Source organism: Leucopleurus acutus (assembly GCF_964270905.1).
Source record: "Leucopleurus acutus genome assembly, chromosome: 5".
NCBI classification, from domain to species: domain Eukaryota; kingdom Metazoa; phylum Chordata; class Mammalia; order Artiodactyla; family Delphinidae; genus Leucopleurus; species Leucopleurus acutus.
Window position 1 is genome coordinate 89,908,698 of NC_139147.1, and position 16,546 is coordinate 89,925,243.

Here is a 16,546-nt window from a genome sequence, read left to right on the forward strand (position 1 = left end):
TTGGAAGTCCCTGTTTAATCTCTGGTTTAATAGAAGACATCTGGGTTCTCACATTCACATGTTGAGATACATTGTTACAGTGGAAATTTAATGGCCTTTCGAGGATAGATGTAATTTTTTTTAATCAAAATAAAAATTCATTTTTCAAATAAATTTGGATGTTCTTTGCTACTACACCAAATCTCAACAAGTGGATAGTTTCTTAAGGGTTAGGTGCAGTGCAAGTTCTGAAGGTGTATCAATGAACATTTTGTATTCTGTTATATTAAAATCCATTAGTCTCTCTTGAACTTTGAATGGATTGTTTTCCTCATGCATAACCTTATGCTAGTCATTGGGAAAATATTTGTTCACTGAGTTATACAGATCTTCCAAATGTTCATTACACAATAGAAAAAACCAGAGTCATTAACATCCCCACTGATCTCATCACAGAAATTTTGGAGTAGTATCAGGAAGCTCTCAAGCTCATGGTGGCTGATAAATTTTCCAAATCCTAATTATCTCTTAAAAGCTTAAGTTTTATTCTTGCCAACAAATATTGTTAGTTGTTTTCTTAAAAGTGACAGATTCACTTTGTTTATTTGCAAGAAAATGTCTGCCAAATTCTCAATCTGAAAAACCATACTTTGTGAGTTGTTTGAAGTAAAAATGGTGTTCCATGAAAAAAGTAGCTAGTTCAGCTTGCAATTCAGACATTTTCACAGTGCTTTTCTTTGAGACAACCATCATTTTAGTATGCAACAGAAATACTGTATGTGTACTTTTTGTTACAGAGGATATTGAAAAGGTGTATTTCAGGGTTAAGATTTTAATAAAGTGTTTTTCCTCCTTCATCAAGGAACCTCTCAGTGAAGAATTTTTGTGAGTTTTTTTTTAAGTGCCTGGTGGTGAATAGTATAATGACTACTAATACTGTAAGGTGTTAGTGCCTTGATTCCTACTAAGGTGTAAGCAGTTTACCAACTATTGGTTTGTAATATCAGTGTAAACATAAATTCAATGAAAAAAGCATATTTTATAACAGTATTTTATATTACTGTGAAAATAATTTTGATCTTTAGGACCCCTTAAAAAGTCTTGGGACCCCAGGGGTCTACAGACCTCATTTCTGTACTAAATAAAATAATCAAACTTTGTCATGGGCATGACAAAGATAATGAATCTGGGTTTTAGTTTTGAGCACTTTGAATAGTGTTAGCCGTTGAAGTACATGTACTATGAAACAGAAAGAAGCATCTTTTAATGAGATACTATTAAAAGTCTGTCCTTGCAGCTATAAAGTCTATATAACCTGACTAGGTAGAGTACTTACAAAGGATGGACACGGGAGACCCTTCTCCCCGTGTGGTTATGGAGTGATGTACTTGATTTGTTTCTCTGTTGTGTTTTTTGTCTGTCTGTTTTTTAAACAGAAAATCTTACAGGATAGTTCTACTATTTTCTCTTACCCTGTGAAATTGACCTATGAGGTTTTCATGGTGGAATCCCTTCTCACTCCACCTTTTTCAATAAAACTTTGGAAGCCTACCTCAATTCATATGTATCAGCAATTTCTACTCCATTTTCTTTTGCCTTTTGTCTTCAAGATTTACTCATAGCTGGGTTGTGTGTGTGTTGTGGGGGGTGTGTGTGTATCAGTCTGCTGATTTTAACCTTGGTTTTACATCATCTTCTCTTGATTTGAACAAGCATGTATTGCCCATTGGGATGAATGTGATCTCTTTACATCTTTTTCCCATACTTGGACACCTGATCTATATTAATCATACATCTCTGCTACCAGAACAATCTTCTGCACATTTTTACTACTGCTCTCCCAAAGAATTTACCACGTATCGGTATAACCAGTCCGTGGACACTTGTTTTGATTCACTTAGGGCTTAGTAGTCTTAGTTTTTATCTACTTAGTCTTTTTTTCTTTTGAGGAACCAAAGAATATCTATTCCTTATTCAATAAATTGTTTCATAAATACTGTTATAGGTAGTATTTGTTTACATCTCTATGAGTTTGTTACACCTGGTACCTTATTCTGTTTACTTTGCCGGCGATATCTCAGATTTAAGCCAAGTATCCATTCATTCAGGTGACTGTCGTCTTAAAGTTTTAGCTGCATTCCAGTCTTACAGGTCCTTGTAACATTTCTGTTCCAAAGCCAGAATAGTAAGTTTTTAAACTGAGCAAATCCTGTTACCATTCTTATATTGGTTCCCATTCCCACAAACTCAGAGCTTTTCTTGCTACTGGGAGGGGACTAGGGTCTTGATTTTTATTTTCTTACCTGACTTTTCATTTCCAGACTTTTCCTTCCCAGACTGACTGGGAATGACTAATTACTGCTCAATAGTTGAAAAAGATAGACCAGAACTATGGCCTATCTTCTGTTTCCTTAGTGTTTTAATTTCTTGTCCTTCTTTATTCCCCTGTCAGCATACCTTGACTATAATTTATTCAGTCATTTAACACGTTAATTGAGTCCATCCTTGAATCATATAGTTTATGAATCATATAGTTTTATATTTTAAAGGGATTTTAGAAGACATCTGTGTGAACGACCACTTTTTTATATGTTTGGGAAGTTGAAATCCACACTTGTGGACTGTGAAGCAGCTCATCAGAGGCTTTTTGGGTATAAAAAGAAAGAGAGCTGTAGCGAGTGTCAGTTGAACTTTAAAGTTGACTCATCACATAATGCATGCTAGTTTACTCTTCTCAGTCTAGAGAGCTTTGCTGAGACTCTTAAAATTGCTTAATTGGGATTCAAAGTTAGTGTTCCCTGTCATCAAATCAACGACACATGTTCTGTAAAAACAGTTCATTGTTTTGTGAAAACCACAAGGTATTATGGGCTAAACAAAAATGGGTGATGGTTTGGAATTTACACACAGGCCAGAGTTTGTAAACCCCTGATATAGATCACAGTTGAATCAAATGATTGACATTAGAAGTCTCAGTTGCTAATGAAAAATTGGTTTGATATACCATTTGCCTATGCTTTTATATAAGTCAGTATTTATAAAGGATAGCTGGTCCTAATAAGCATTATGCATAATAAGTTCTTAAATATTTCTTAATGAGGTGGACTCATTTATTTTCCCTTTTCCTAATTCCTGGAGATGTCCATCTGAGGTCTGACAGTTTTAAAAATCCTCTCATGCACTTGTAAGCCTATTAAAAAATTCTTTATTAAAAATCACTATGTGATCTGGTACTCTCTTAGCCGGCAAGATTTACATGTAATACTCTGTGTACTTGTACTGACTCAAATCATTGAAGTTTAAAAGTGAAAGAGACTACTGTCTGCTTCACTTTCCTCATTTTCTAGATGAGGAAACAGGCCCAGAAGATTTGTCTAAAATCATACAGGATACCTGAGATCTTATTTGTCTCTCATGTTATCTTTAATTTACACGAGAGCTCTGGATTCCAATGGAAAAGGAAAGGAAAAGCAATTTAGAAGTTTATCCCTTCTCAGTTATGCTTTAAATTCTTAAGATTCACCAACTTTGTTGACCATTAATCTGATAATAAAACGAATAAAGCAACAACAACCAAAAGAAAAAATTCTAACAGCACAAAAATTGCCTACAACTACAGCCATACTTCAGAGATACTGCAGGTTCGGTCAGACCACTATAATAAAACGAGTCACGTGAATTTTTTGGTTTCCCGGTGCATATAAAATTTACCTTTATACAATACCTTAGCCTCCATTAAGTGTGTGATAATAGCATTATGTCTTAACAGATACATACCTTAATTTAAAAAATACTTTATTGCTAATAAATACCATCATTTTGACAATGCAGGGTTGCCACAGACCTTCAGTTTGTTAAAAAAAAAAAAAAAAACCCAAAACACTTCAGGACAATAAAACGAGGTATGCCTGTGTTAAAAAAAATAAGAAATCAACTTTTATGTAAAATATACATATTGCCAGGTACACTCTTAGTAAAATTATCTGAAAGATGCTCATGTGCCCAAATTGGAAGGTAAGAGTCAGTGCTAGTGCTTGCTAGTTTCCCTTCCCAAACTATCTTGTCTACCTATTTTTTTAAAATTGTATTTGTTTCTCTTGGGTGGGGGTGGGTACTATAGACTTTTTCACTAGGACATTATATTCTCATTATTAAAGATACCCTTAAAAAACTTACATAAAAAATGAGATACAGAACTAATTAGTTTAAAAGGATATTTTCTCCTTTTTAATAGTATGAGTAAAAATTATCTCATAAGATTGGGTCTTTAAAAATAATAGTTTAAATTCAGCATTTATCCTAATGTCAAGAGTGGTAGAATTTTTGTTTGTTTTAAGGAAATGCACTACTGTGCTTCTCTTTGGACTTAATGTTACAGGCATCCATGAAAAGACATCCTTAAAATGTCTGACACATAAACCATGGTTGTAGTCCAGGGCTAATGCTCTATGAAATGTATGTCTGCTGTTGTCATTAATGCTTTAAGAAATCAGTCAAATGATTTGGTTTTATTGTACTGGGTTTTATATTTTGTTTTAAATTTGGTTAGTATTAAAATACGCTGAAATACATATTTCAGTTAGAGCTTAATGTTTTTTTCTTGAGATTATGTGTTTCTAAATCCTGATTTGTTGCATTTTATGATTTACAGAAGTAAGTTTTGTAAACATGATTTCATTTAGTCTAATACAATTTTGTGAAATCTTAATTTAACATTGCAAAAGTTCAGAATGTACCTTATACACATTTTAAGCTATATTGTGAAAGACTTCAGAACTAAGTCTCAGAATACACCTTCCTTCGTTGTACCATAGTTTTTGTACACAAAAGTGTTATTACCTAACATTAGTAGGATTTTAATTACTGTTTTTAAGGTAGTGGGGAATTAAGCATAATGCAGTTTTTTTGTGCTGTTCATGAGAGTGTTGCATGGGGAGTGGGTGGAGGAGACAAGCGGGTACTGTGGGGAAGAGGATTATGAAGTGTTAATGCATCCTGTTAATGTCGTCATCTTTGACAATTACAGGACAGGATAGGTTCCTAAAGACAGGGGCAAATTCTCAGAAAGGCAGAGCCTAGCAATCGTGAACTTAACATTGGTAATTTTAAAGTTCTCCAGTGAATGATCAGAGTTTTACAGAATTTGTGATGATAGGTATGTATCAGTTTACTAGGGCTACCATAACACAGTACCCCAGACTGGGTGGCTTATAAAACAACAGAATTTTACTTCCTCGCAGTTCTGGAAGCTGGGCATCCAAGATCAAGGTGCCGGCAGGTTTGGTGTCTCCTGAAGCCTCTCCTTGACTTGCAGGCGGCCGCCTTCTCCTTGCCTCCTCACAGGGCCTTTCCTCGGTGCACATGCATTCCTCGTGTCTCTTCCTCCTCTTAAAAGGACAACAGTCACGTTGAGTTATATTCACATTATTAAAGGTTTACCCTAATGGCTTCATTTTAACATAATCACCTCTTAAAAGACCCCATCTCCAAATAAAGTCATATTCTAAGATACTGGAGGTTGGCCTTCAACGTATGAATTCTAGAGGGGTACAGTTCAGCCGTGAGATGGTAATAACCACCAGTAACTTAGCTAATGGATAAATTGATTTAATTTGTTTCCTCACTCTATTTCATTTCCCTTCCATACACTTTGTTTTGTTGTTGTTAGTTGTCCTAGTTTGGTATTTTTGCAGTGTGTCATGGTTTTAACAAGACAATTTGACAATTTCCTATGATGACCCATGGAGATAGCATGGCAGTGGATGAACTGTTACTTTACTTCACAGGCAGATTGAGAATTTATATACAACAAATTTTGATACATGATTCTTTGTGAGTTTAGAAGCTGTTATTTAGCAGGGTATTATAAGCAGTTTGTTTGTGACTGTAGTGGTGGCTGACCATTTAGGACTGCCAGTCATATCAAGGTCCATGTAAGCTGTGTAGTGATAACCTGTGCCGTACATATATCCTTGGCAACATATGTCATGGCTTGGAATTAGCAACTTCCTAGGACCTCCTAGTGCTAAGAATTTTGATTCTTTTTATAGTTATTACATTCTTTTACATTATACATTCCATACTTTTTTTTTTCTTCTCTGAGGAGAGTCAGTATAGTATTTGAGTAACATTTCTGAATGCCCAGATCTGTATATAGACGTGTAATTCTCATGTGTCGGTGCTATTGCGTTAAAATGAGGAATATAACACTGAAGAGGAAATTATATAATGTGTATGTGACCTAGCCCCATACATAGCATGAAGCAGCTACTCAATAAATGCAAATAGTCTCCTGTTTCATTTTCCTTATCAAATTAATGAGAAGCAGTGTACACACAGATGGGAGCAAAGGCAACTTGGTGTGCTGCAGACATTTTGAATTAAAAGGAAAATTAGTTCTTCCAACACTGTGCCTATTACAGAAACCTGTAAGCCACCCACATTTTACATCCTTCACCTGTCTGCACCCCCAGCCTCAGGGTGTATGCTTTCATAATTTTCTGTATTTTTTCTTATCTAAGTTGGAGTTAATTGTTCTCTATCTTCCCAGCAAGATCTGGTCCTGGCATTGGGTAGCCATGTCTCTAGCACCTGTCATAGTGCCTTACACATTGGAAGTGCTCATCCAGTTTTAAACGAGTGAATAAAATAAATCTGTCAGAAAAGTAGTGCTTTAGTGCATTTTCCCCCCATAGGCTTTGTTAATTCATCACCATTGTAGTGTTTACTTTTCACTTGTCATTGCCCCATCCTCACAAATGTGTCTAGTCAGCATTTGTTTGGGTTGGTTTGTCACCCCAAAGTAATACAAGTAACTGGAAGTTTGACCTTCCTGTATGAAGGGAACAGAACCAGAGGTACCCCTTTCCATGAGCAGTGAATCGTAATATTATACTCTGGAGCATTTCTGCTGGGACCTCTAGTTTAACACATATAAAGTGTGACTCCCCAGAGGCCTGTGCTCTCTAGGCAGTCCGTTTCTATAGTAAGTCTTTTCACTTTCTAGTCTGGAAGCAACTGGGAATTTTTGGATTCCCACCCCCCTCTCCACTCCTTATCTCTCCAAATATAGTCTGTCACTGACTTTAGTCACTTTCTTGTTTTAAAACATTTCTTGGGTTGTCTGCTCTCTTTAGGTTGCAACTGACAAATCTTCACTGGATTATACAGTAAAATTCATTTTTGACTTCTTCAAAATACTGTGGTAGATTAACTTCAGATAGTATTTGATCCAGTTGCACAATAGATATTCAATGTCATCAAGGACACAGTTTCTCTTGTCTCTGCTCTGCCCTCCTTCTCTTTCTCTCTGATAGCTCTGTTCTAACCTCAGTGATGCACATTCATCCCAGGCTTCACAGAGTGCCCTTGTTGCCTGCCCACTCCTGTGAAAGGAGGAGGTTGACTTTCATAGAAACCAGCACACGTCTTCTAATGTTTCACTTACTGGGAGTGATTGAGTTGGGACACGTGGGGTATGGTGTGAGTCTGTGGAGGAGGAATGTCAGCCCTAAACCAAAGATATGATTTGCTGGTTGGCTTAAGCAAATAAATGCCTTCCTTTGGACCAGGAGGTCCATCCCATTTAAACCACAGGGCTGAGAATGGAATAGGTCTCCAAATGGAAGGCAGTAGTAGTAAAGTAGTACTGTCTTTCGCAGATAGTGTCAGTGAATGCTACAAGAGGCAAGCCACAGTTTTCTTCATCTTGCGAATTATGGTCACCCCATGTCTCAGCTGCTGAGTTCCAGAGAAGCCTGAGTCATTCTTTCTGCTAGATGGACTCCCAACATATCAATCACCTTGGGCCCCTGTGGGTCATTAATGTTTATTTGGAAGGGTATCCCAACATGTCCAGGGTTACATTGTTTGATAATTATTTGTCAATATTAAAACAACTGTTATTTTAACATCAGAGTTCTTTTAGCAGCTTTTAACATTGTTGCTCTTTTTTTCAACTATTAGACAGCTATGGCCAGTAGTTGTAGATACTGTATTTAAAGATACAGTTTCTCTTTTGTCACCAATCTTGATAATATTGAGTATTATTTTTAACTGTTTGCTAATGTTATGGCCAACATGTTTTTGTTGTTGCTGTTGTTGTTTATTATTGGTTAAGTTGAACATTTTCCTTATGTTTCAGCTTGAGGGGTCCTGAATTGGTTGTCTTTTGAGTGGATCTAATTTGTTGGTATTCATTAAGAATCACAATAGCTATTTAGCTATTCCCTTTGTCCGGTAATTTACTTGTAGGGACTTTTCCTGATCTAGAGGACTATTCATAAATGTACACCTACCAAAAAGAAATGGAAGAAAAGCAACTTTAAGCATAAATAGTCTTATAGGAGTCTTAGAATAGTGAAAATTTAGAATCATCTAAATGTTGAACAAAGCAAAAGTGAAACTAATGTGTCTGTTATGGGATACTATGCCACCACTGTACATTTTGGACTAAATTATTTTTGTAAGATAAAGAAATTTTGATCGTGCATTTGATTTTGGATAATGCAAAGGTTTTCAGACCTCTAAATAGTGTGTTGTAAGCAGGAGATTTAAGAATATCTTTATTGGGTTTTTTCTTCTCTGTCCATAAGTTTTACTGTTTTTTCAATCTTGTAAATTTAAAATAATGTGATTTAGGATAATAGTTGGGCTCTGGTATGCTCCAGAAATGGTATCAGAAAAGAATATAGTATCTGTCCTATTTGAGGCCAAAGGCAGAAATGTGCTAGATGTGTAGAAGAACAAACGAGGAGATGGTTAATACTTGGAGCAGTTATTATCCAGTTTGTGAATGCTGAACTCAGTTTTGTGGTGCTGAAAATGCCGTACATATTCAGTTGAAGGAATCGTAGCTGAATTGCATCAGCAGTCCTGTTTTTATAATATTTGCTAGATTGTTGTCTATAAAGTCTTGAAGTAAAATATTTCATACTAAACATTTAAAATATTAAGTGTGCTTTTAAATATAAACACTTGGCTAAATATTGGTTAAGATTGTAATTTTTGGTTTTACTTCTGGCTACTTTAATATAGCTGTGGGTCTTGAATTAAGTAATTGATTGCCTGTAACTGATAGAAGTTTTGAATAAAAGCTTTTATGATTTTACAAGCTGTTTCTGAGACTTAGGAAAGTACAAAGGTATTTAATTTTTTTTTTTTTTTAGAACTCAGTCATTTACTATTTAAGGATGAATAGGTATGATCCAGCAGAATATACAAATAAAATGCTTTGTGATTTTAGGACGTTTTGGTTTATTTTGGATATCTTGTTTAAGAGTCCATCAGCTCCTTGAGGGCAGGACTTATTTTACACATAGTAACCTCTACCAGGCGTGACATTGAGGGCTGGACCTCTTTGGTATAGGGTAAAGATTGGTTGAGTGTCTCACTGTTGTTTTGTGACCTTGTTTAAGGGTAGTTGTTCTGAAAGCTACCACGATGGAGGAAGTACAGTGGTAAGGTTTTTATGTGCACCCTGAAAATCGGTGATAGCTGGTATGAGTATCTGGTCTTCACCTGGGGCAGATGAAGACTACATCATATTATAGATGTATAAACAAATCAAAATGGACCAGTTCTGCAAAGCTATGGTGAGTCCATTAATGAAAGTGGTGGCATTTTCTTTAATTTTGCTCTCTGGCATACAGGTTTTTTAAGGTGTTTTGAAAGTGAATACGGGAGTTTTCAAGCAGGGAATGTCTTAATGTTTGTTTGTTCAGTGGAGTATAATTGCTTTACAGGGTTGTGTTAGTTTCTGAAATGTTGTCTAATTTCCTGTTCTTTTCAGGTGACCTTTTGATGTTAGAATTTAAACAGACCAGTTTCATAGGAAAGCATATTCTAGAATTAAATGTCTTTGAAAGTGGATAAACTCAGGTCTTTACAAAGTCTATGTAATTTTATTGCTACTGTGACTGAAACTTTTAATGCAGGATTGCATTGACTTTGCTGGGGTTTTTTTTTTTCTCTTTTCAAGGACACATTTGTTTGTATGTTTCTCTTCACTGAAAAACTGTCAATTCTGCAAGGCTTGGGACAACTTTATTTCGTCTATCTATTCCTAGCACTTAGCACAGTGCTTTTGTCCATCCTAGGGATATACTTGGTATAAGGGAAAACAATAATGTTCTTTCTCTCCAGGAATATAAGAGCTAGCTGAAGCAGGACTAGAGCTAGAATAACTCTTTTGAAATTTGAACAGTTTACCCTTTTCCCTTTAAAAAAAAATTTGGTTCTGTAACTTTTGGTTACAGAAACTAATCTGGTACCATGATCAATGTAATAAACCCATTCGTAGCAATTTTAACAGATAAGAACTTTCCTGTTCTTCTTGTTTAGTGTTTCTTGTTGACTTTAAAAAATATACCACCAATAATATGTATTTCTTATGGGAATTTTTATAGATAATAATCTATATCATTTTGACTTGTGTTTTTCTTTGCCCTGGAATATATTAGGTGATGCAGAAGCACCCATGATCACTGCTTTAAGTTGGGACATTTTGGTGACCTTTGCTTACTGGAACCAGGCCTTGTTGAAAATTTTTACATAGGTACTTCAGTGCCATTATTCATTATTTGAATATTGGACTGAATGATATATTAGAGAAAAAGAATACTTACTCTGTTTTCTTTACCAGTCTTTTACTAGAATTCCACTTAACCAATCTCATTTTGGGAAATCCTCTTCATCAAGCAGTGACTCATTGTTCCCCTGACAAACAGATACCTATGATTGGTCAAGTTGTGATTTAATTTCTTATAATGATAAAATGGGTGGTGTGGTTTTATTTTTTAAATCATTCAGTCAACAGGCTTTCAAAATTGACTATTGAGTACCTACTACGTGTGCCGAGCACATTATTACACATTACTGTGGGTCAGGATAGAATTGAGCAAGATGTCCTCCAGAGCACAGATCATCTGCTGTGCCACAGGGACATCTAGACAAGGAGTCTTGAGCCACAATTATAGGAGTATTTACCTTTATCATTCTGTTAAGTGTGATGCATATGTGTATCACATTCAGGTGATTAATTATAGTATTTGAGTTAAATCGGGGCGGGGGTGAGGTGCATTTTTCTTCACATGAAGGTGGTCATTACTTTTCCTCCATGGTTTCTCATCTCAGTAAATGAAGTACTACTCATCCAGATGTCCTAAAAGATTCTTCCCTTTTCCTGAACTCTGTGTCCAGTCAATCACCCTTGAGTCTGCTTCCTAAATATCTTTGGAATCCTAGTATTTCTCTTCAGCTCTAATGCCACAGTCCAGGTTTTTAGGTTACTCCAGCACCCTCCTAACTTGGCTACCTTTCCTTCTAGTCTGTTCTTCGTATTAGAATTCTGGATGATCTTTTTAAAATGTAAATGTGGTCATTCCCCCTCCCTGCTTAAAACCTTTTAGGGCATTAATTTTCTCTTAAGTGATGGTTTCAAGGCCCCTCTCAAGCCTTGCTTCATGTTTTCTTCCTTTTTCTTCCCCCAGCCCTTCCACCGACTGTTGCTGCTCACTGGATTGCTTCTGTTCCTTGCCTTCCTCCCCAAATATTCATGTTCTCATTCTCCTCCCATCTATCCTTCAGGTCTGCTGTTGGGCTCTGAACAGGAAAAGTTTGCTGACCTTTTCTTTAAATCCCTTCTGTGACATGAGAACGGATAAATATAATTAGGACATATTTAAGTTATGTTTCAGTTTCCTTCTTTCCCTCCTTCTGAGAATATCATTTGAGTTTTCAGAACTGTACGCTAGTACTGGAGATGTATTTCCAGACTACTAAGATTGGTTAGGGCTTCCTCTGTGTATTTCCAAGGGGGAATTGTTATTACCTCCTTGTTTGTCTTTCTTTTTTTCTGAGATAAGCTCGATAAGTGTTTAGTCACCAGGTTTTCCATAATTTACAGCAGTAGCAGTTCCTGTCACATAGTAGCCTGCTCAAGTGCTTATTAATTTGTGATTTTTAAATATACTCTTAACCCTGCATCGTAAGAGGTTCATGATGCGGCAGAACAATCAGCATAGGCCAATGATTAGTTACCCTTTTATACTGAATAGATGTCAGTATATCCTTTTTTTAAACAAGGGACCAAGAAGCTATAGTCTGTGGGCCAAATCTGGCCCACTAACCTTTTATAAGGACCACAAGCTAAAAAAGGTTTTTAAATAAGTGCTGAAAAAGAAATCAAAAGAAAAATATTTTATGACACAACAGTGTCACATGAAATTCAGATTTTAGTGTTGCTAAATGAAGTTTTATTGGAACATGGTTTCTGGTTTTGCACTACAACTGCAGATTGAGTAGTTGTAACAGTGACTATATGACTGCCAAAGCCTAACGTATTTACTGTTGGGCTCTGTACAGGAAAAGTTTGCTGACCTTTTCTTTAAATCCCTTCTGTGACATGAGAATGGATAAATATAATTAGGACATATTTAAGTTATGTCTCAGTTTCCTTCTTTCCCTCCTTCTGAGAATATCATTTGAGTTTTCAGAACTGTACTCTAACCTCTCTGCCGTATGCATTCCTAGAGCTTTTTGAAACTTGAACATTGCAGATTAGATGTTGAGAAGTTAGAGACTTCACATTCTACTGAATTACGTAGACAAAACCAGCATGGATGGCTCATCCCTCTTCCAGTAGTCTAAAATCAGTCTTTTCCTAAATAATATTCTGATTCTTAAAATATACTGTTTTTTTTACAGTTAAGGAGAAAAAAGGAATGACTTTTTATGCTATTTGATATAATCATTAAAATATGATGCCAAAGGCCCTTTTGTAAATTTTGAATCATTTTTGCCAATATGTTGCAGAAAAAGAGACCCAGCCGTGTTTTGGTTGTATAATCTATTACTAATTATTGGAAGTAACTATATTTGTTAGGGTTTATTAATAGGCAATATCTAACCTTCATTTTACATTATTTAATAAAATCATGTGGTTTTTACAACATTGTTTACATTTTGTTTAAAATATTTTATTGAGAAAATACTTAATTAACTTTGTTTTATTTTTAGGGTTATATCCTGTGTTGTGACCTCATGGTTTAAGTGGGAATAAAGATGAGTATAAGCAGTGATGAGGTCAACTTCTTGGTATATAGATACTTGCAAGAGTCAGGTGAGTACTTTCATAAAGTAAATAGGCCTCAAATTATTTTAATATTCTCAAAATAACTTTTTATGCATTTGAAATTTGTACCAGTCCAAACTGTTGAACTTTGTATGTTTCCTTAATGTCTGGACTGCCATTTTAAAGCTATGTGTTACTGCATGGTTTAACTCTCTGACTCTTTCAAATATGTTGGAATCATCTCAGGCAAATATTTGTAACAAGTGGTTTGGCTTTCACTGTTCAAAGACCATTTTTGTAATTTGTAATGAAGTGAGATTATTGCACACGGTTGGTAGGAACATACAAATTCTCAGATACCATCAATTTGATAATGTATATTCAGAATCCTCAGCTTAATGTTACTGGTCCTGATTGCAGTTAGCATTTCAAAAGGTAAATTAGCCATATTTTTTCGTAATACTTTCATAAGTGTCATCCCAATTGATTAAATGTGTCTTTGACCTGAATTTTACTAATGTATTTCATTGGGGGGTGATTAGTAAATATAAATCATTGAAAGTCATTTGTAGTCAGTATTAAGTCAGTGATCTCCCAGTTTTCTAGATAGATTAAGAGGTGTTGTCATAAAACAGAAGGAAAACTATGAGGGAAGATGTGGGATGGATTAAGGGGAAAAAATGTAAAAGTAGAAGAGGGAAAAACTTGGGTTGGATGGGACATAGGATGGTGGAAAAGATGGACTGCAGTGGTAAGTTAGGTTGTTAACATGAGATTGAATCATTTGGTGGTTGAAAAAATGCTGGAGAGGTTGAATTTTAGAAATTATAGTTTAAAGTTATTGAGATGTTTAGTAAGGTACGGTTTGGTATAAAAAGATAATTTTGGTAGTCACTTTTGAGAGGGGATGGAAGGAATAGAGTAGAATGTTGAGCCTTCAATTTTGGTTTGAAACTCTAGTTATTTTTCTTATAGGGCTTAGTTAGTTGTTCTTTCTTAGGCAGAGAATGTAAACAAGGCCTTAGATCTTAGATTCTGCTTGTTGAGATATTCCCAGCTTCGCTCCAGTTCTGAGCTTTTCTCTTGGGCATGGGATTTTCTATTCCCAAGCACCATCACTTCTCCTCTCTGGCTTGGAACAGCTGAGAAAATTATGTCCAACAATGGTAGGGAGGGAAAAAGGGAGAAGAAAGTAAAGTAACCAAGAATGCAGAATAACTTGTTATGAAGCTTTGAAATTAATAGATCTTGTTTTGCTTTGTTTTATTTTCAATTGGTATACTGGTATTGAAGGCATATCCAAGGAGGACATCCATAGAATATTTTGCATAAGATATAATGATTAATAAAGTGGAAAAGGTAGTGATTTAATGACTGTTACATATGTAACATGTATGCTCATGTTTGGATATTGTTATATAGTACTTTGGACCATTTGGAAAGAATTTGTTGAGTCAAAATGAACTCTGGTTTTTCTGCCTTTGAATCTGACCACCAGTTAAGCTAGAGCTTTGAAGCCTTAGACACTAAAGCAAAAAACAGTGTGAAACATTAGTACATGGGAAGTATATTGTAATGGCTTGTAGATACGTTGCAAAGGCAGCTATTTAGGTTCAACCATATGAAACTACTGTTTCTGGAGGTGAGAAGCAGTTGTAATGCTCAGCAGCATCCTGTGGTTCAGCCTACGCTGAGGTGAAGTAGGGGAAGGTGAAGTTAGAGAGATGAATGAACGCTCAAAGCTTATTTCCAAACAGAAACCCACAGGTTGATGTTTTATGTCGCTATAAGAAAATACAGCAAGTGAAAGGGACAGTAAAATAATACTCTGGATTAATTTCTGAAAGAGTGTCCAGTGATTAAATATTATGAAAAGTCTTAAAGTTGCTTATGTTCTCAGAGGAAATGCTTCTAAATTTCATGTTTTAAGGTATTTTATATTGCAGTAAACATAAAGCAAGAATAATATTTTTTCACAAAAAGCTTTGTATGGTAGACTGATATTTATCGTATTAAGTCTGTATAAATGTTAACTGTGTTCCTAGTTGTGCTTTGTGTATTCTTTAGAAAACTTTATACTTTACAGTCGTACTGGTGATGAAGTATGATGTTAAGCCACATCTCTAAAAATGTGAACACCAGTCCCTTTATAAAATTGGTAACTTCCTGTTTACATTATGTTTTATAGGGGAAAATCAGGCTACACTGATGACATTTTTTTTTAAATACAGAAGTGACTTTATTATGGGTTTACATTGTAAAATAAAATTGTCTTCCAGAAAATTAAAATATAAAACAACTTGATAATAGTACATGGTTGCTAATTATTTACAAACTCACTTTAAAAACTCAAAATCGAAGATTGTGCCATTTTTCCCTAAATCTAATTCTAGATCTTGAAATCTTTGATTATGTTGAAACTGTTTTCTCCTGCATGAACTATTAATACAGAGTTTTCTCATTCAAATGTAATTTGTTCAGGAAAGGTCACAACATAAATTTGCTTTATAAGCTTGAATGTATAGTACACACATTGGAAAAGCACATGTTTGTTATTCTCAACACTCAGAACTCTGTGTTAGGCAGTGGTTTCCATCAGATTTGCTCTGGCAGTTGTTTCTTAAAAGTCTTTAATTTTTTTGTTTTCTCCACACAGAGGGAGAAATGACACCCCCCTACCCCCTCATATCTCTGCTTCAGAAAGACTCTGAAACTGCAACAACCAAAATGACAAACTACTGAGGAAAAAAGCCCACTCAAATTGATAGGTCCCAAATTCCTTAACTCAGCTATTGCAGACTAATTTTAGGTGTGAATAGCTCATAAGTGTATTCTTTCATGCCAAATAATGTCCGATTTATGATTGTTAAAAACATAATTGCTGTAAACGTGGGCAGTACGCAGCCTTCGTATAGGTTCTGATAGGAATAATTGAGTAAATTTCCCATTTTGCCTTATTAAATTACACATTATCTTATATTGCGTAATGTGGTGAATCTGGTGCTCATTTGAAAAGGAAGGAGGTACTTTTCAGACGAGCTTGTGTTTTGAAGACTGCTGGGGAACGGAATGAGAAGTCAGCATAGTGGTACTTCCAGTTTCCTTTTCTGGCCCCGCCACAGAAAGGATGGACGCAGTAAGAAGGTCAGAGATAGAGGGTGTGTTCCAGGGAGAGGGAAGGGGACCTGGTAACACTGATGACATTTTGACTTTGCTCTGCTGGTGGGTTGACATGCTCCAGGTGGTTCTTAGGCACTAATAAGTTTGAAAGCCACTGGTCTGTGTTAGTTGTAGGACAGTTAGAACTTGACAAGAAAGTGTTGCATGTCCACAATATCTTGAAAGAAAAATTATATTTAGTAAGTATTTGAGCTAAAGTAGAAAGCCTGAAATGTACATACTGAGGTTTGGAGTGTGAGAGTATCTCCTAAAGAGGGAGCTGCCCCTAAAGTGGTGTATTTTTATTTGTAGGCAAGGTTTAGCAAGAACGATGAG

The 16,546-nt window shown here is 35.6% G+C and overlaps 1 protein-coding gene across 3 annotated transcripts in view; it reads left to right on the forward strand.

Annotated features, from left to right (window-relative positions):
* TBL1XR1 (TBL1X/Y related 1) overlaps positions 1-16,546 on the forward strand; it is a 186,776-nt gene that overhangs the window by 131,842 nt on the left and 38,388 nt on the right. For 2 of the 3 annotated variants that reach the window (XM_082839045.1, XM_082839046.1), the window contains exon 3: positions 12,997-13,099. The exons of the other annotated variant lie outside the window; for it this stretch is intronic. In XM_082839045.1, coding sequence (XP_082695171.1) covers positions 13,042-13,099 — 58 coding nt within the window. In that variant the 5' untranslated portion in view covers positions 12,997-13,041. The remainder of the gene's footprint in view (positions 1-12,996; positions 13,100-16,546) is intronic. 3 annotated transcript variants of the gene reach the window in all.